Source organism: Eptesicus fuscus, chromosome 19, assembly GCF_027574615.1.
Source record: "Eptesicus fuscus isolate TK198812 chromosome 19, DD_ASM_mEF_20220401, whole genome shotgun sequence".
Lineage (NCBI taxonomy): Eukaryota > Metazoa > Chordata > Mammalia > Chiroptera > Vespertilionidae > Eptesicus > Eptesicus fuscus.
This window is the reverse complement of record NC_072491.1, coordinates 3791813-3811800: the sequence shown is the minus strand read 5'-3', so window position 1 is coordinate 3811800 and position 19988 is coordinate 3791813. Positions and strand designations below refer to the sequence as shown.

The 19988-nt window shown below is 58.7% G+C and overlaps 2 protein-coding genes across 5 annotated transcripts in view; one reads left to right on the top strand and one right to left on the bottom strand.

Annotated features, from left to right (window-relative positions):
* TG (thyroglobulin) overlaps window positions 1-19988 on the top strand; it is a 158235-nt gene that overhangs the window by 86262 nt on the left and 51985 nt on the right. The window contains exons 40-41 of the mRNA XM_054708536.1: window positions 1328-1484; window positions 1726-1928. Of these exons, the coding sequence (XP_054564511.1) occupies window positions 1328-1484; window positions 1726-1928 (360 nt within the window). The remainder of the gene's footprint in view (window positions 1-1327; window positions 1485-1725; window positions 1929-19988) is intronic.
* SLA (Src like adaptor) overlaps window positions 7278-19988 on the bottom strand; it is a 33013-nt gene continuing 20302 nt past the window's right edge. For all 4 annotated transcript variants that reach the window (XM_054708541.1, XM_028132779.2, XM_028132780.2 and 1 more), the window contains 5 exons: window positions 19184-19270; window positions 16959-17062; window positions 14639-14770; window positions 10059-10191; window positions 7278-9193 (listed from right to left, as the gene is read on the bottom strand). In XM_054708541.1, coding sequence (XP_054564516.1) covers window positions 8980-9193; window positions 10059-10191; window positions 14639-14770; window positions 16959-17062; window positions 19184-19270 — 670 coding nt within the window. In that variant the 3' untranslated portion in view covers window positions 7278-8979. The remainder of the gene's footprint in view (window positions 9194-10058; window positions 10192-14638; window positions 14771-16958; window positions 17063-19183; window positions 19271-19988) is intronic.

Sequence of the window (19988 nt, the reverse complement as noted above, 5' to 3'; positions counted from 1 at the left end):
GGGCAGGTCCCCGTCAGGGCTTGCTGTCGGTGAGGAAACCATCTGCGTGGCAGAGCCCGTGGCACAGGGAGTGAAGTCACAGCACAGGGAGGCAAGACCTGGATGGCATGGGCCACCAGGAGCCTGGCCTATCCCCTGGCCTGGGGTGGGGTATCAGATCCCCGGATGGAACATTGTAGGCTCCTATGAAAGGGTCAGCCTAAGTTCAAAGCCCAGTTCTGCTGCCTTGTAGTTGCTGTGTGACCTTAGACAAGCCACCTAACCCCTCTAAGCCTCTACGTCCTCATCTGTAAAATGGGAATAATAATGACATGCCACCTCACAGAGCTGTTTGAGGACTGAATGAATAAAATCCTGGGCACGCAGTGCCTGGCTGTCTGAGTTAAGCTCTGCATTACCAAGATGGGGTTCCAGTTAGCATGGCCAAACGGAAAGAACTCACCAAGGACCCAGAACATCCTTCAGGAGCAAACCAGTGGCCAGCACTGGGGTGTTGGGTGACTGCATGGCTCCGAGTCCGCCGCCAGCTGCCATCTGGGCCACGTGCTCACTTTGCACTGTGGGCAAAGTGTCTTCATTTTTTGTGACCCTCAGTTTCCTAATCTGTGAAATGGGGTTATTAGTTTGCTTGGGTTGCTCTGACAAAGTGCCACACATGTGGAGGCTTAAACAACAGAAATCCATTTTCTCATGATTGTAAAGGCCTGGAGTCCAAGAGCAAGGTGTCGGCAGAGGATGTCCTTCGGAGGCCGCTCTCCTTGGCATGAAGATGGTCACCTCCCCTCTGTGTGTCCACGTGGTCTTCTCTCGGTGGATGTGTCCTCTTTTTGTAAGGACACCAGTTCTATTGGATTAGGGTGCATTGGCTAATTGCCTCTTTTTATTGATTTCAGAGAGGAGAGGAGAGGGACAGAGAAAGATAGAAACATCAGTAATGAGAATCATTGATCAGCTCGGCACTGTGGACCAAGCCCACAATGCTGGCATGTGCCCTGACCATGACCGGGAATCAAACTGTGACCTCCTGGTTCATAGGTCGATACTCAACCACTGAGCCACACCGGCCAGGCTGGCTGATGACCTCTTTACTGAACCCATCTACAAATGGTCACCTTCTGAGGTCTAGGGGTTAGGGCCTCAGCCTGTGAATTCTGGGGGACACATTTCCACCCATCACATGGGGCTGAGTGGGCCTACAGGGCAGAGTTGACGGGGAGAGTTTGTGCAGGCTCAGAATCTGGCACCTGCATGGGAGAGGAGCCCTCACCAGGCTCCGGTGGGGAAAAGCGGCCAACCTCTAGCCCCCCATCATCTCTCCATCCCGCAGGCCCCCAACGCATCCGTACTGCTGTTCTTCCACAACGTGGAGGCCGCGGCCGGCGACGGGAGCCTCGCCCTGGACGGCTCCTTCCTGGCTGCCACTGGCCACCTCATCGTGGTCACTGCTGGCTTCCGAGTGGGCGTCTTCGGCTTCCTGAGTGCGGGTGAGTTGCCGGCATTGGTGGGGACTGCTGACTCCTGAGCCCAGAGGCGGAGCCCACGCCGGGATGGCTCTGAGGCCGGAGCCCATGCTCTTCCCATCCGCCTCACAGTGACCAAGTCCCCACCTGTGGGGACAGAAGTCAGGTCCCCCAGAGGCACCAGGTTCCTGGCCTGGACGGCACCAGGATAATCAAGTTCCAGCTGCAAAATCACAAAAGGTAAAAGGCTCTCCTCCCTCTGAAGGGTCCGGCGCGGTGAGTGGCAACTGGGGGCTGCTGGACCAGGCGGCGGCTCTGACCTGGGTGCAGACCCACATCGCAGCGTTTGGCGGGGACCCTCGGCGGGTGACCATGGCAGCTGACCGCGGCGGAGCCGATGTGGCCAGCATCCACCTTCTTGCCGTTGGGGCTGGCGGCTCCAGACTCTTCCGGAGAGCCGTGCTGATGGTGAGTGGCCGCTCAGTGTTCACCTGGCTGCAGGTGCTGTCGGGTGAGGGGTCCTCTCTGGCTCTGAGGCCTGCTGCTTCCATTGCTCGGTCCCCATATCCATGTTCTGAGTGTGTGTCCTGCTCATGGCCGTCTCTCATGCGCATGGGAGCCGGTGCTGAGGGCTCCCCGACGGCTGGCCACTCAGAGCTCAGGTGCTCATAGTTCCGACGGGTGTGTTCTATTTCCTGTGGAAGCCTCGCTACGGTTTACTGGTCTGAGCTCTGCATTCCCTCCCTTGTCCACAGACAACCGCAGGGGCTGGGATGTGGGATGAGAAGGCCTCTGGTGGAGGCACGTGATGATGGGGGTACAGTTTAGCCAACTCTATGCCAACTACACCTGGCAGCACCCCCCAAACAGGAGAGAAATCGACCCGAGAGAACTCTCATCTACTTCCCCATGTGGCTTCCCTGGTCCTCTCTGGGTTTGAACTTCGAATCTCCCCGTAAGCTGTCTGGTTTCTTCAGCAGCCCTCGTTCCGTCCCACCTCCACCCTGAGATTCCGTCCTGGTGGCATTTCACTGTGGGACAGTGTTGGGCGATGCGTGACCCTCACTAAGCCCTTCCACCTCATTGATGCTCCCTTACCTGGAGGGTGAGGATGGGTAAAGGACCCAGGTGCTTGTCCACATGGCTATGCAAGAAGTGGCAGGAGCTGGGTCAGCAGCCACAGGGCGGCACGGAGCTCCAAAGGCCGGGCCAACTGAGTTGTTGATTGTGGAATGAAGGCAAAGAATAGAACTCAGCACTCATGATTCTGCTAGTCAGCCTGAGCACCTGCTAGGTGATGATGGTGATGATGGTAGTGATGATGGTGATGACAATGATGATGGTGGTGATGATGGTAGTGATGATGGTGAGGACGATGATGATGGTGGTGATGATGGTAGTGATGATGGTGAGGACGATGATGATGGTGGTGATGATGTTGATGATGATGATGATGGTAGTGAAGATGGTGATGATGATGGTGGTGGTGATGATGATGGTGATGATGGTGATGACGATGATGGTGGTGATGATGATGATGGTGATGATGGTAGTGAAGATGGTGATGATGATGGTGGTGGTGGCGATGATGATGATAGTATTGATGATACTATTGATAATGTGGTGCTACAATGATGATTATGATATATTGATGATGATGATGACAATAATCATGATGGAAGTAATAACCTGGTTGACCATGAGGCCTGAAAACTATTCTGTCATTGATTAGCTTCTAATTGTACTGCGTGTCCAGCCGTTGGCAGGTGCGGTGCCAGGTGCGGTGCCAGGTGCTGGAGACGCCATGCTGAATAATTCATGCCCTGGTTCTCAGAAACTTGGAGTTTGCTATGGGATGAGGGCAGATAGTTAAAGCAGATATTTAAGAGAGGGACTTCTGGCGGCTCAGAGAGAAGCCCCAGCCAAGAGCAGGAGAAGGAGGGGGTGGTGGAGAATGCTCTTCAGGAGAGAGGAAGTGTGGGGACTGCGTGGGATTGTGAGGGACTCTGAGGGGCTGTGTGGGCTGTGAGAGACTGTGAGAGACTCTGAGGGGCTGCGTGGGACTGCGTGGGACTGTGTCTGCAGAGTCCAGACACCACGGGGATGCTGGACTCTTCTTCATTCTGTAGGCCTGCGGTGCCTCAGGGGACTGGGCCCTCCAGGGCAGGGGTATAGGGTTGCGAGGCAGAGAGCAGCCAGATTGAGCTGCTTGGGTCCATCCTGAGCACGTGGGAGCCATCGCCATGGAGCTGGGTTGTGTGTTTGCGTCTTTGATTTGGTCTGGTTGGCCACTGTAACCACGTTTAAGTGTACAATTCAGTGGCACTAAGCACATGTACAAGGTTAGGCAATCATCACCATGAATCATTTCCAGAACTCCCATCCCAAGCAGAAACTCTGTACCGAATAGAAAATGACTCCCCGCCCCCTTCTCCTCTGTGACGTGGCCTGGCTAGGTACCTCCTACTAGTGGAACCACACAAGGTGTGTCCTTCGGTGTCTGGCTTTCTCACTTAGCATGTCTGCAGGGTTCACCCGTGGCCCATGCTGTAGCTCTAGCAGAATTCCATCCCTTTCTGAGGCTGAGTCCTACTCCATGGTGCGTGTACCACGTTTTGTCTGTCGTCTGTTGATGGACATCAGGGTGCGCCTTTGGCTGCTGTGCACAGTGCTGTTGCGAGCTCACTGTGCCTTCAAAGAGCTTTGAGCCCGGCCGGCGTGGCTCAGTGGTGAGCGGTGACCTATGAACCAGGAGGTCACGGTTTGATTCCCGGTCAGGGCACACACCCGGGTGGTGGGCTCCATCCCCAGGGTGGGGTGTGCAGGAGGCAGCCGATCCATGATTCTCTCTCATCATTGATGTTTCTTTCTCTCCCTCTCCCTTCCTCTCTGACATCAATAAAAATATATATATTTTTAAAAAGCACTTCGAGCAGGTGGGAAATTGCTTCCTTTTAGGAGACTTCGCTTAGAAGCGGGGGAGGGTGAATCAGAGGGACAAGCCTGGGGCAGAGAAGCAATGAGGAGGCGATGAAGTAACAGTTATGGAGAGAGGGAGACCAGTGAGACCAGTGCCACGGGCCTGCTAGCAATGCTGAGGCCGTGGGCGCACTCCCGCGCTGCCTAGCCTTCCTGGGACCCGGGGCCTTGATCCTGAGGAGGGCAGGGGTGGCGTTGTTTGGGCCTCACTGAGGCCAGGGCAGCATCGTCACCATCCCCCACAGGAAGCGGTGCCACCGCCAGTTCTTCCCTCGCCCGCGTGTTCAGGACAGACTCCCCGGCCCATCCTGCCTGTGTAGGCCCTGTCCTGTGTGAGACACGGTCCTGCCCGCCCGCTCTCCGCTGCCTGTCCATCCCCAGGAGTCCCACCAGCACACAGTCTGTCTCCCTCCCGAGACGGCAGGCCCCGGGAGACGGGCCAGGAGTGGCTGGCCCCCTCGGAAACCAGACATGCAGTGGGACCCAGGAGACACCCCAACACCTTCTCGTAGGCGCAGAAGGCAGACTTCTCCTTGAAAATTCTGGAGCGTTTGGGTGTTGGGGAATTTCTAAAGCGAATCTGTTCTCACAAATGGGAGCGCGTGTAAAAATAATCCCGCCATCTGTTCCCGTCATTGGGGAGCAGCTTTTACAACTGCTCCCAGCAGGCTTCAGGGTGCCCGTGGGGCGACGTGGGATCCAGGGAACCGAAATACTTCACTCCGTTAGCAGCTCTTCAACGCGTTCGTTACCAGCAGATGCTTGGGGAATGAAGGCAAGCTGGCTGCATATTCTTGATTAAAATCTCGTCTTCCTGCAAATCTCAGGGCCAGAACTGTTGACCTAGCACAGTGGTCGGCAAACTCATTAGTCCACAGAGCCAAATATCAGCGGTACAACGATTGACATTTCTTTTGAGAGCCAAATTTTTTAAACTTAAACTCTATAGGTAGGTACACTGTTATTAACTTAAATTAGGGTCCTCCTAAGCTGGCCTTTGCCAAAGACTCAAGGGGCCATGTGGCTCGCGAGCCGCAGTTTGCCGACCACTGACCTAGCAGATGAGACACACTCCTGTGAGAACTACCAGCATAGTCATTTGTGTAGTGTCTTGGAGGCCATAGAGAACTCTCAGAGTATTATCTCAGAGACTCCTCACATGGATTCACAAGGGGTGTGTGTGTTTTAAATAGCCATTTAGAGATAAGACACCCACGGCTCAGAGATGTTTAGTGAGCTGCTAAAGAACACACAGCAGAGAAGGAGCTGGAGTAGGGATAGGGACCTACAGCCAAAGCCTGTGATTCCCATTTGATGAGGCTGCTTCTGCAGGATCTTGGGTGTCCATGTGTAAGACAAAGCGGCCAGGTTTAGGGTGGGGCCAGCGCCTTAGCTCCTGGCCTTGGGTGAGCCTGTGCCCTGGTGTTCCCCAGAGAGAGAACAGGCGTGGCTCCTCCTGCCTCCCGAGGCTCCGACGCTGTCCTCGACAAGTTTGCAGAGTGCCCTGCGCACTGTGGCACTCGAGAAGCGTCCGTGTCCCCCGTTCGATGCCCAGCGGAGGCGACTGCCAACAGGAGCAGGCATGGGGCACTTCCTCAGCCCGGGCCGGGCTGGATGAAGGGGCGTGACGTGTTGCCCACCTGCACTGGGTGACTGACACCCTGGCCGGTCCTCAGGGAAGACAGAGGAGGCCGTGCCCTCTGGGCTGGGATGCTCGGGACCCAGACGATGTTTCCACCGCCCCGATTCCGCGTTCCTCGGCGTGAACGCCAGGCCTCACGACGTGGCCTCGAGCTGAAGTTTCCTGTCTCGTTGCCGCTCCATTCCCACCCGAGCCCTCGCTTCCCGCTCCCTGGTTTCCCTGTTCCTAGAAAATGCCAGGCTTGCCCGGCGGGCGTGGCTCAGGGGTTGAGCGTTGACTATGAATCAGGAGGTCACAGTTCGATTCCCGGTCAGGGGCACATGCCCGGGTTGCAGGCTCGATCCCCAGTGTGGGGCGTGCAGGAGGCAGCCGATCCATGATTCGCTCTCATCGTTGATGTTTCTCCCTCTCTCTCCTTCTCCCTTCCTCTCGGAAAGCAATAAAAAATATATACTTTTAAAAATGCCAGGCTCCCCCTAGGTCTTCCCATCACTGCTTGTGATCAGCAAGCCTGCTCCTCCATCTGGAGGGTCACCCCCTCTCCAGGGCTCTGCCGCAACAGGGCTCACAGCTCTCCCCCCACCTAAGACAGGAAGACCCGCCTTGGGGGGGAGACTCCTATGTAGCAAGGCTGAGGCCTTCGGCCCTGTCTCAGATGCTTGCTGCTTCCCTCCTGCATCTCACTCTGACTGTCCCGGGCCCGGGGGCTTTCTGCAGAGGGAGGTCTGTGTATGTGACACCAGGCTCTGTGACAGCAGGGCCCCTGCCTTTCCTGGCCCCAGCCCCAGCCCCGAGCGGCCCCAGCCCCTGGAATTTAGAAGGTGCCCAAACATATCTGCAGAAGGAAATTCTCGGGAGAACAAACGGCAGAGGGACCACAAGCAGTATTGGGGGTGGGGGTGGGGGTTGTCCAGGTGAGACAGGGTTTTCGTAACGACGGCCAGGAAGTTTTTCTGTCCTCACCCTTCATGTCCACCCTCAGGTGTGAGGAGACACCACCCAAGTCACACAGTCGGGGGTGCAGGAGGCTGCCCTCACCGCACTGAGCGGCCGGCCAGCGAGGTCTCTCTGGGTGTTTCTTGTCTCCGTCTCTGCCCAGTTGCACGTTGAATTGAGAATTTGGGACCCGGGGCAGCTTCTGAACAAAGCCCCCTCCTCCCAGTTCACCCAGGAAACTCACTCTCCATCCAGGGGGGTTAAATACGCATTAGGTTTATTTTAATCAGGAATAAATACATGATTTAGCAAAACGTAATGCTTCCCACTTAGAAATCCCTCGCGTCCTCCCCACACGCTCCAACCACGAGAGTCACAACGGAAAAGACCACGTGGGACCCTGTGCAGACATCTGGCGGGCGGCGGCCCCGGCCTTACGTCGGCGGCAGTGCGCACGAGCTGCAGTCGCTTCCCAGGCCTCGGCCGGTCCCTGCGAAGCCTTTTGGGTGCAGGGAAACCCCAGATGTCTTTTGGTGTAAACAGCCCGGGCTCTGCTGATACAGAAAAGCATGTAAACGCGTCGACACGTGCGGCGAGCACAGTGACCTCAGACGTGCGGAATGCGCATGGCGGACAGACAGACGCTCGCATCGGGCAGCGAGAGGCACCCCGGCACAGGCACCGCCCCTCCCTGGCCCCTGCCAGCGGGGAGAGCGAGGCCTGGCTCCGGGCAGCCCTCCTGGCAGGGGCAGGGCCCGGGGGCGGCTGGAGACCCGGCTCCTGCTCGTGAGGCCCTGGAGCAGCGATGGAGCCAGAACTAAGCCCTCTGACCCCCTCGTTCCCCAAGCTCAGCACTTGGATCCGTGTGCGCGCCAGACCCCTCGTAGGATAAAACACCGGACAGATGAACGCTCTAGAACTTATCAGTGGGCGACCATTCTGACCTGCTCCGCCCAGCCACGCCCTCTCTCTCCGAAGGTCCAGCTGAAACCTGGGATCCGGGTCACCCCACGCGACCCCTGTCCCATGCAGAGCCAGGCGCCGATGTCTGCCTTGACACCCCCTTTTCATGATCTCCATTCACACACTTTCTCTCTGTCCGCACCGCGGACCTCTGCGGGGGCCTGGGGCTCAGTGGTCTTTTTTTTTCCCTGACACCTCACAGAGGACAGGACACGGTGCCTCTTCGCAGCCAGGAGGGGGTCTGGGCGCGTTAATGGGGGGCCTTGGGGTTTGCCTCCAAGCTCTGTGCGGCGAAGCTGCAGCGGGGTGTGGTGGAAGCTCGTGCGGTCCGCCCCACACCAAGCGCCCCTCCCGGCAGCCTCCCCTTGCCCCTGGGCCTCGCCCCCTGCAGAGGCGGGGAGGCCATGTGGCCTCTGCACATGTGGCTTTGGGATCCAAGGGGCACAGAGAGCTTCAGGGCTAATTAGGACGGTGGGTGAGCTTTTAGGGTCCCTGAGCTCCTTCGCGAGAGGAGGTGCGTGTGTACCGGAGGCCTCTGTGGGCGGCTGAGAAGGTGCCGTGCCGGGGACCCGGATGCAAACCCGGACCTTGGCCCGGGACGCAGCTGTTGGCCGGTCTTCGTCCCGGCGTTTCCTCTGTGAGCTCGGAGGGCCGTGTGGTGGGGGCGGGCCCCGCACCCTTTCCTGGGAGAGACTGGCTGTCTTCCCCGCAAACACGACGCGCACACAACATACAAGCAGGCTCTTCCGGAGCATTGCGCGATCGCCTCGCGCGTCGACGTTGGGTGATGTCCAGACCTGGCCCGACGCCAGGGAGGGTCCCTGTGTCCCGACGTGGACAGAGAAGGTGGGCGCGCGAGCTCAGGTAGCTTCCCTTGGCGTCCGGAAGACGCGAGGTTCCCGGGGACCGGGCGACCGTGCCCCCCGGCTGGACCCCGGGCGAGAGTCCAGAGTCCGCTCCCGCTGGGCACACGCCGTGCGTCCGGCCGGCCGGCCCGGGCTAGTCCTCGAAGTAGGGCGGCGACGAGAAGAAGGCGCTCTTCCGCTTGCTCCCGCTGTACAGCAGGGAGATGCTCTTCTTCTTCCGGTCCAGGGGCGCGCGGCCGTCGCCGGCCAGCGACAGGTAGGAGGCGATGCTCTCCCGGAGGCCGTAGCTGAAGAGGGACTCGTCCACCCCCAGTGGGTTCTCCGCGCCCTCGGGGTCCTCCTGCAGCCTGTGCGTGGGAGCAGAGGGGACAGAGGGAGAGGAGAAAAGAGGGATCAGGACAAGAGAATGGGAAGAGGAAGGGAAAAAAGCCCGGTTAGCATTTCTCTGGCTTATCGTTCTAATTCTGCTTCCTATAGTTCTGGCTGTGTGACCTTAGATAAGTCACTGAACCTCTCTGAACCACCATTTTCTTCAATGGCTAAAATGTCTCACGCACTGTAAATTTTAATGAATATTTTTTTATGATGTTTACAAGAAAGAGCAGTTTTATTTATCTCCCAGTCAACTCTGACTTCTGATTTTTTTTAAAAAAAATTTCCAATGGGATGTCTGGATCAGTATTTAATTGATAAGGTAACCCACCAATCAATCTCCAATTACACAAGCCCCTAAAATATAATAGCAGACACTCTAAACAGATCAGTGGAAAATGCTTTTCCCTTAAAAAGAACAAACGATGCACTTTAGGATTTTGCTGGTGTTGGGACTTTCTGAGGGAGTCTAAAAGAATATCGAATGACACAAGAGTTCTTAGTGTGATCCTCTCTAGGATCCTAACAATTAGGGAAGGGGAGGTGGCCTCTTTCTGCTAGAAAGTGTTCTGCTCACACTGAATGGGGCTCAGGGAATGTTTGCAGAACTGGGGGGGCTGGGACCCTGCCAGGGAGTCGCTAGGGTCGTGGCCCCCACGGCGTGAGGCCCGAGGCTGGGTCTGCCTCCCGGGGGACATCGGGGTTCTGTGGGGTGTGCCCGCTCAGCGTGCCCACCGTCAGGTTCCAGCAGGGCCGGCTGTGACTGGCCACGGGGTTCATGTGCCAGGCTCACACGCTGGACTGGGGCTCAGACACCCAGACAGACCCCTGACTCCTCACCTGGACATCTTCCTCCAGTCCGGGGTCTTCTGGCGCATGGTGACGGGCGACTCGGAGGCCCTCACGGCCGGGGCCGCGGTGCTCTGGGTGAGGCAGGGAGTGGTCAGCACGCAGCACAGGCCGTCGGCCACCTCTGAGGACGGAGCAGACAGCGGGTCAGTGACGGAGACGCTGCAGCCAGCGCAGGCGGGGGCCCGAGGGGCCATCCGGCACGGCCCCCTCAACCCTGAGTTGGGCCCATGTGCAGGGGGCTGTGGGCACCCCTGACTCCCCAGCGCTCACAGAGCCGCACTGAAGACAGCATGGCGGCTGGATACACGGGTGGGGAGAAAGGAAGACAAAAGGAACCATGACAGGAGACAGGGAAGGGAGGGAGGAAGGGAGGGAGGGAGAAAGCGAGAGAGAGGGAATTAAAGGTAGATCTCGAAAAAGATAAAAGGCCCAGAAAAAGAAGAAGGAGAGAAACAAAGATTCAAAGTGAAAGAGAGAGAGTGGACAGAGGAAAAGGTGGGGGAACCCTCTCCCCTTTACCCTAGACACCATGCACAGGAGAAGGAAAGGCGAGTAAACCCATCGCCCCCTCGGCTGGTGTAAGCCGTCTGAGCTCCCAGCCGCCTCCTCCGGGAGCTTCAGACGCAGCGCCCCTCGGAGGCCCTCTCCCCGCCCCTGTCCTGGTGAGAGAGCCGGAGCCTGGCTGCGCTCACACCTTCTGAGAGATGGAGGAAAGCGGGGCGTCTTCAGGGTGAGGACCCCGGGCCTGTCATGTCACAGGGGCGATGGCGGGGCCGAGGGTGCCAGGTGCTGCTGGCCCCGGGCAGGGCCGGGCGGAGCCACGTCACCCATGGGTGTCTCCGCCTCCCGTCTTATCTATGGAGCCCTGGGGCGGCGGGTGGGGAGGTGGGGGGTCCTTGCCCCAGAACAAAAGGAAACTGTACTGAGGAGCAAACCCCGGCTCTCAGAGGGTGGCGGCCAGCATGCCCATTCTAGCGCTCAGTCTGCCCTTCACCTTGAACTTGAATGCCCACCCACACTGTCCCACACCAAGAAACTCGAGATTGGACCCTGAGGTCCAATCAAATTGGGTCAGAGGGGGCTTAATTGCATGTGAATCTGAAAAAAATTACCTGTCACAGGCTGGAAATTGAGACGGCCTCACAGGTGAGGGGGTGACTAGGGGTGAGGGACCAAATCAGACACAGAGACTGAAGAAATCGGAGGCGGGACCCAGCCCAGGCGGAGACTTGGTGAGGGTCTTTCCTTAGAGAGCTAACAGGCAGGGCGAGGAGGCAGGTTTGGCAACGAGAAAGGCAGGTGCCGTGCGCCCAGCGCTGAGCGAGGCCCGTCCTTGAGCCGCCAGCACGGTTGGGCCCATTTTCGGAATGCGGAGACTGAGGGTCCTGGGGCCAAGTCACTTGCTCAAGGTCACAGAGATGTGACCCAGCCTGTCGCCTGGACTCTGAGCCAGCCTCTTGTTCGAAGAGCAGCTCGTTGCCCCTGACATGGAGGAGAGAGAAGTCCTTCCTGCCTCTGGGGTCAGGACACACTCCTCTCCTTCTTCCGTCCATGGAACTCTCTAGAACACTCCCTCAGGCTCTCAGACCTCTCAGCTCCAGCTCGACACTCAAGGGCCCCCTGTCCCCACCGCTGGTCTCTCTGGCCCTAATTTAGACCTCGTTTGTGTCCTACGCTCTCTGCTCTCTCAGTCACCACTGCGCATGGAATCCTCAGACGCCAGACTTCTCACGTTGGTGCTTTCTGGGTCCTCACAACAATCCTGCAAGCGGCACTTAATCCCCATTTTATAGATGAAGAAACTGAGGCTTCGAGATGGCAGGTAACCAGGAAGTAAGGGCCAGCAGCCCGTGCAGCAGAGACGCCTGTGCAGACCCCTCCGGGCACAATCACACTAACGCCGTCCCGAGGAGGAGCTGGCGGGCGGTGAAACCGGCCACGTTGCTTCAACCTTGGGGTCCCCAGGAGCCCGGGAGCATTTCAGGGTTTCAGTCCTATTTCAGTTACGACAGGGTGAAGCAGACTGCGGTCCGTCTCCTGGTGCAGGCCCAGGAGGTGGTGGGGAAGGCCCTGCTCTGTGCCAGTGCACAGTCCTGAGTGAGCCTGGCGGTGCACGGTCCTGGGTACTTCTGCCTGGTGCACAGTCCTGAGTGAGCCTGGCGGTGCACGGTCCCGGGTGAGCCTGGTGGTGCACGGTCCCGGGTGAGCCTGCCCGGTGCACGGTCCTGGTGAGCCTGGTGGTGCACGGTCCTGAGTGAGCCTGCCCGGTGCACGGTCCCGGGTGAGCCTGGCGGTGCACAGTCCCGGATGAGCCTGGCGGTGCACGGTCCCGGGGAGCCTGCCCGGTGCACGGTCCCGGGTGAGCCTGGCGGGTGCACGGTCCCGGGTGAGCCTGGCGGTGCACGGTCCCGGGTGAGCCTGGCGGGTGCACGGTCCCGGGTGAGCCTGGCGGTGCACGGTCCCGGTGAGCCTGGCGGTGCACGGTCCCGGGGAGCCTGGCGGTGCACGGTCCCGGGGAGCCTGGCGGTGCACGGTCCCGGGGAGCCTGGCCGGAAGCCTGTGGACCGCCCTGTCCGTGACATCCTGCTGGGGTGGCATCCCTCATGTTTGCCTTTGTCTATGCAAAACTTCTGGTCGGCCCGCCTCTGGTATGATTGTTATTAAGAGCCAATACCACAACCAATGTTTACTCATACTCGGCAGAAGTGCACCGTCTCCAGGACTCGTTCCTCTTTCATTTTTAGCCGAGCCGCTAGGTTTTCGGGTGTCACAGAAGTAATTCGTGTTATCTGTTATTTGCACCCGCCGCACGCCAGGCTGGGACGCCGCGTCCCCTCAGGGTTCGATGGTGTTGCGTGATCCACACCCCCGCGGGCGGGTCACATCCACCTCTGTGAGCGGGGACCTGAGTCCCGCAGAGGCCGAGGGTTTTGTCCACGGCCTCACAGAGCCCTCGAGCATCCGCGCTGGGGCCCGTGTCTCCCATGCGGCCATGCCGCCTTCACGGCTGCGCGTCCCACAGGCCAGGGGTGAGAACCCAGGCCCCATGGTCTCCTCTTTCTCCTTGGAAGGCCCTTCAAGACCCCACACCTGAAGGTCCCCAGGTCCGGCCTTCTGAACCCGGAAGGGGGAGGACACTAGCCAAGTGAAAGCGACCTCTCTTCTTCCCCCCGGTGCTCAGGGAGGAGGCGGAAGGGGCCGGAGGAGCCGCAGCTGTGCCCTGGAGGCGCTCTCCCCGCACTTGTGTGCACCGACCCCAGGCATCTCACAGTGTCCCCCAGGAGGGAACACTCAGCATCCTCCATACACAGAGGAGAAAAGGAGCCCAGAGTCGCACAGCCAGCCCAGGGTGCCCCAAGGTCTGGGATACGAGCACCAGTTCCACAGCAACTTCCAGAAACAGCCACCTTTTCGCTCTTTCCCCCTTTTCCGTAAAGTAAAACCCCAACTCCCGGCCCGTCCTCCAGGCCTGTCAGTCTCACTCAGCTTTCCTGTCCCATCGCCCTCGTCAAAACCACGCTCTGTTCCCACCGCCTCGGCGGATGACCCCCGTCCTGGTCAGCGTGGGTCATTCCGACCCCCCTCCTGGGTCCAGGAAGGCCACGGGAATGAGCGGTCTTTCAGAGCTCCTTGGGAAGCAGACCAGAACCGTGTGAACATGGCTTACAGGCAGAGCGAGGGAAACCAGACGTCTGTCGGAGCAGAGTCTACCCTGACCAGTGTGGCTCAGTGGTTGAGCATCGACCTATGAACCAGGAGGTCAAGGTTCGATTCCTGGCCAGGGCACATGCCCAGCTTGTGGGCTCTATTGCCAGTAGGGGGCGTGCAGGAGGCAGCATGTAGGTCAGTGATGGCGAACCTATGACACGCGTGTCAGCACTGACACGCGTAGCCATTCCCAATGACACGCGGCCGCTGAGGCGGCCCCATGCCGAGGATGAAACATTGGCGAAATAATGTTTTTTTCCTCAAAGTGACACACTACCCGAGTTATGCTCAGTTTTTTGGCGAAGTTTGACACACCGAGCTCAAAAGGTTGCCCATCGCTGCTAGGGGATTCTCTCTCATCATTAATGTTTCTGTCTGTCTCTCCCTCTCCCTTCCTCTCTCTGAACTCATTTTTTAAAAAGCATAAAAAAGGAAGGGCTGAGGGCCCAGGAGGAGCCTGCCGTGCAGAAAAGGGGAAACGGGCGGCATTGCAGAGCCAAGCCCGAGGCCTGCAGCTGCGCCGTCGGCTTGAGGAAGTGCGAGGCGCCCGTGGCTGTGAACGCGGGGGCACCGGCCTCTTTCGTTTACAGGCAGGGACGGGACGGGACGGGACGGGACGGGACGGGACGGGACGGGATGGGCGAGCTCGAGATTCGCGGCGTTTTACTAGCGCTCCCTCCGGCCTTGCGGGCACCCTGTCTCAGCCTGAGACTTACGGGCCGAGCGAACCGGGAACGAGCACGCGGAGAAGGCAGATGGCAGCGAGCACAGCGACCCACGGGCACCCTTGGCGGAGGCCCCGCAGGGCAGTTAGCGAGGCGGGGCGGGGCGTCCGGGCGGGGGCCGGCGGCGTCTCTTACCGGAGTAGTGGTTGACCAGGTCCTCCAGGCACTGGAAGGTGAGCCGCGGCGAGATGTAGTACCAGTTGTTGGGCAGGCGGAAGATGCGGTAGTGCTTGACCTGCCGGTGCCGCACCGAGAGCGAGTAGAAGCCTGCAGGCACGGAGGACGGGTCAGGGGCATCCCGGGGGCCCCCGGTCGAGGGCACCCGGCTATAGCCCCCCCTGAGGCCCAGGGGCTTTCTCAGCCTGTCCCACGATGACACCCAGACACACATTCGTGTGGGGAGCAGCAGCCACGAGAACCCCATCTGCGTGGATGCGGCTCACTCTCTCTTTTAAAGACGCATTTTTATTGATTTCGGAGAGGCCTGGCTTTGCTCTGGGACGTTCCCACGAGGGGAGCTTCCACATCCCTCTCCGGGCCCTTGGGCTGCGCGAGGGGTTAGTGTCGGGTTGCAGCCGCAGGCCGGGACCTGGGGCTCCCTTGGGTCCGGCCTGCGTGCCCTCGGGCGCCTCGCCCGTCAGAGGCCTCAGGGTTATGCCCCGTGGCTCCTCCATCACCCACATGGCTGGAGCTGGAACTGGGGACCCCTGTTTTGTCGCCCCAGCTCCCTCTGACCTGGGCTTGGTGTTCTCAGAAATGCGGGGAGAGGGGCAGTAAAGACATTTTTCTGGGTCTCCCCAAGAAACACGGGAACTGCGCTCTGCCCCCTCGAGCAGCATTGGGGTGACAGCACCTTACGGCTTAGGGCGAGCAGAGCCTTCGCCACGCTCCCAGCCTTGATTTGCCCGCGGGCGAAGATAGAGAACTGGACTCGGGCAGGTGTTCTGGGGGGTCCAGGGTGAAAGTGTCATGGGCCACGGAGAGGGGGACACTAGATTTTACCGAGTCGTGGCGGCTTGGGCTGGGCTGGGCTCAGCTCTCTCCCAACAACATCTCCATCAATTCTCAGAAAGGCCTGGGGAAACGGAGGCTCAGAGCCCCTGAGTGACTCGGCCGGAGGTACGCAGCTTGGCACGGCGCCCGGGACCCTGGTCCTGAGCAGGCCTGAGACCAGCCTTCGGAGGGGCGTCCCCCGCTCGGCCCAGGCCCGCCCTCTGACTCGACCCAGCGTGTGCCTTTCAGTGACCTTAGCGGGGCCGGAGGCAGGGCAAGCCGGTCCAGGGGCCAGGTGTCAGCTTGTGAGAACTTTGCATGCCCGAGGGAGCGGGGCCTGCACCCCGCCCGGCCGGCCAGCTGCAGGTCTGCCTGGCGATCTCTTTATTTTTAGAGCGGTGGGCTCTCCCCACACCCCTCCCGGGCTCCCCGCCCGCCCACACCAGCTGGAGGCTCGGCTCTGGGTCCCCTGCCTCGGGGACATGGGGACATGCATCGCCTGTGCTTTGATCTTGCTCTAAAGAAATACCCGCAGAGACTGTGTGTCCTCCTCCTTGACAGCAAGGAGCCAGGAGCAGGCTGAGCACCCGCAAGTATCTTCTGTGTTTAAACAGTTATTATGATCCTTTCTCAGCCCGGGCGGGCCCACGGGGAGGGCCCAAGTCTCGCGTCTGCTCACTTACGTGTGTACATTACGTCCCTGGCACCCGGAGAAGCACGTTCCTCCGGCCGATCCCACGTGATGGACAAGGGGACCTGGGCTTCGAGAGGGGACGTGGCTCCTCCATCACCCACACGGCTGGAGCTGGAACTGGGGACCCCTGCTCAGAACCCCGCAGAGCCCTGCTGTGTCCTTCCCACTGCACGACTTAGTGCGTAGGATGTAAGGAGATTATGCAAATCAGATCAGGGTACGTGCGGTGTGTATCTGTGGGCCCTGCTTCTTGAGGATTTCTGATGTCATTGCTGGGCACAGAGGGAGCTAGCACCGGGGTCTCCTGGGTAGTGAGGCCACCACACATAAGACATTGGAGCCCCTCCACCACCCCATCAGGGAGGGGCTTCTTCCCATTTCACAGCGGAGAAAACTGAGCGCAGAGACGTAGGTGACCCGCCCAGCCTTGGAGCTTGAGAGCGCCGGCCAGGCCCCGCGCTGAGCCCCACTCCCTCTGCCCACGTGCTGCCCTCACCCGGCATCGGCCTTTCCTCTCCGTCGATGGGAAATTGCCCTGCGGGCATCGCCAGGACCTGATACGGGTCCAGGCCCCCACTGCCTGTGTCTGGGCCCCGGGCTTCTATGCTGACCTCACCGAGGTGCGCGGGCTGCAGGGAGCTCACCGTCTCGGCCTGATGGGCGTGCTTCGTGGGAGGAGGGGAGGTGAGCCGGGCCATGAGTGAGTCAGCCAGGAGCCAACCTGCTTGTCTGACCCGAGTGTGGGAAGGTGGGTCGGGGGGTGCTCACCTTTCTTCGTCTCGCTCTCCCGGATCATGAAGGAGCCGATCTTCGTGTCGGGCAGCTGCAGCAGCTCCTCGGCCTTGTCTCTGCCCAGCCCTTCGAACAGCCAGCTGCGGGAGGAAGGCAGCGTGAGTGCCCGGCACACCCTCCCAGAGCCAGGCGGGCTCGGAAATTAAGATCGAGGGCCAGTTCATATAGAACTGCTGGGATTAAAGACGAGGGCGATTGACTTTTCACTCCTTCCTTCCTTCCTTCCTTCCTTCCTTCCTTCCTTCCTTCCTTCCTCTTCCTCCTCCCTCCCTCCCTCCCTCCCTCCCTTTCTTCCTTTCTTCCTTCTTTCATACTTTTAATCTTTCAAATAAAATTCCTTAGTACCTACCACATGCCAGGTATGCCATTGAATCATGAGGACAGAGATGCATAAAAAAATCTTTCTTTTTTAAAAAATATATATTTTTTAATTTATTTCAGAGAGGAAGAGAGAGAAATAGAAACATTAATGATGAGAGAGAATCACTGATCGGCTGCCTCCTGCACGCCCCACACCGGGGATGGAGCCCACAACCCGGGCCTGTGCCCTGACCAGGAATGGAACTGTGACCTCCTGGTTCATAGGTTGGTGCTCAACCACTGAGCCACACTGGCAGGACTGAAACACCTTTCTTATCCCGTTTCTCAGATGTCCACACTGTATTATGTGAGATATGAGCTTTCTAAAACCTGATAAGGTACCTCTTTGGTAGGAGTTCCTTTAATGTCTGCCTCCCTTATAACCTAACTCCCGGCCCCGCCCTCGCCGCCCAGGAGGGCAGGGACTCTGCCTTCTCGAGTTTCGATTTTGGGTTTTGCTTTTGGGTTTCGTTTCTGCGCCCCGGTTGTCTGTCGAGCTTGGTGTTTATCTGTGGAGGAATGAACGGGCCCCAGGACGAAGGAAGGACATGGTGCCTCTTTCACCGGCTCACCAAGCCCCACTCGGCTTTCCTCACGTTTCCTCCCTGTCTCCTCTCCGTCAGCCGATGTTACTGTGCCTTACACATGGTTCTTGCTTCGTTCACGTAATGGAAAAAAGCAGTTGTAACCCAGTCGCCCAGCCCCCCGTGGAGCGCGCCCCTCCCCCGGGCGAGGGCACTGCGGGGTCCTCTCTGGAAGGCGCTCTGTGCGCAGAGTGGCCGGGTTCCAGGCACGGCCCTTCCTGTCCCAGAGCAGCCTGGCCTCTCGGCCCGAAGGAGACGCGGTGCTAGCAGCTGGCTGCTGTGTCCTCAGGAGCCATTTATTTACAAACAAGGAGCTGCGATGCCATTTACTCCTGCCCGGGGCTCCACGGGGGCTATTGTTGTTAAGATCATGATTATGTCAACCCTGGCCCGTTGGGCTCCATGGATAGAGCGTCGGCCTGCAAACTGAAGGGTCCCGGGTTCAATTCTGGTCAAGGGCACATGCCTGGGTTGTGGGCGCGTTCCCGAGTAGGGGGCGTGCAGGAGGCAGCTGATCCATGATTCTCTCTCATCATTGATGTTTCTATCTCTCTCTCTCTCTCCCTCTCCCTTCCTCTCTGAAATCAGTAAAAATATACTTAAAAAAATATATCATGTTTATGCCAGACCCGGCCAAATAGTTCCCCGTCTCCTCGGTTCTGCACAATGTATAGCATGTTCACTACCTTAGTGTACGTGACAAGCATCCACCCTTTCAAGTCCTGACACGAACTTCCACTTACAAACATGAAGACAAGAAGCCAATCACAACAGCCATGTGTGAATTCTGAGTGTGGGCCACAGACCATGTTAAGCCCTGGGCATCGAATCCTCACATCCACCCCCCCAGGACAGGGGTATTGTCTCTCTTTCGCCGAGGAGGATACTGAGGGTCAGAGTGATCCACCTGCCCACGTCACTCCACGTCAGCTCGGGCCACAGCTCAAATTGTCCTTCTGGGACATCCCGTTTCCTAACCACCGTAGGGCACTGCCGCGCCTGCTGTTCCGTGTTTCAAGGATCTTTATTGCATCGACGAGCTTGGGAGCTCCATTCGGCCGTGATTACATCTCGCTTAAGTGGGCTAGCCCGAGGTGGCCCCGATTCTAGGAACCGGGTTAGAGCAGAAGAGGCCTTACCCTCTTCAAGCCTAGTGCCCCCCTTTCCACCGCCCCAGGCGGGACTCCCTCCACCCTAGCTACAGGTCACCGGCATGAACACTGCGCTGCATGGACGCTGTCTGAGGCGGGCACTCACCCATGGTAAACTCTGGCCACACATATCCCGGGGATGTAGTTCTCCCGTCCAGTGCTGAGGGAAATGGCTTTCCACCAGCCCCCTTCGCTGCAGGAACAAGAGCAGGGAGGGAAGCGTCAAAGCGAATGGGCCAGACAAACGCATGAATGAACGGAGCGGTCGGATTTAACCCGGGCACGCACGTGGCGACCTTGTTCTTTAAGACCTTTCATTGGCCACGTTGACCCAAAGGTCTCCATATGAAAATTTAGTTTTTAAGTACCTTTCCCCCCAACCCCCCCACATTCCAAGGTAATTAGGAAATCGTCCCACGTGCGGGCAACAGGCACAGAGATCAGAAGCCGCGGTTTCCAGCGGGCGTTCCACCATCGGAGGCTGTTTACAAGTCAGTGCGTGCCTGATGGATGCCCCGGGGCCGAACCAGGACACTTCCTCTGTCTGTGGCCACGAGGACTGAAATAAAAGGGGAGTAGAGCCCCTGTTTGTTCTAGAGCAGGGATGGGGAACGTCCGGGCCGTGGGCCGTATGAGGCCTGTGAAATCACGTGGTCTGGCCCTGCCAAGGCATGAGGGGTGAGTTAGTGAGATGTTTGACCCAAGACAGCAGGCTAATGTTTAAGTCGATGAATTCGTATGGCCCCCGAATGATGTTATAAACATCCGAATGGCCCTGGGCAGAAAAAGGGTTCCCCACCCCTGTTCTGGACACTATTTCCAACCAGGGAGAGAAACAGGATAGAGGGCAATACTGTGCGTATCATCAGAAGTTTCCCCAGACCCCTGGGTCCTCCCTCCTTCCTGGGCCT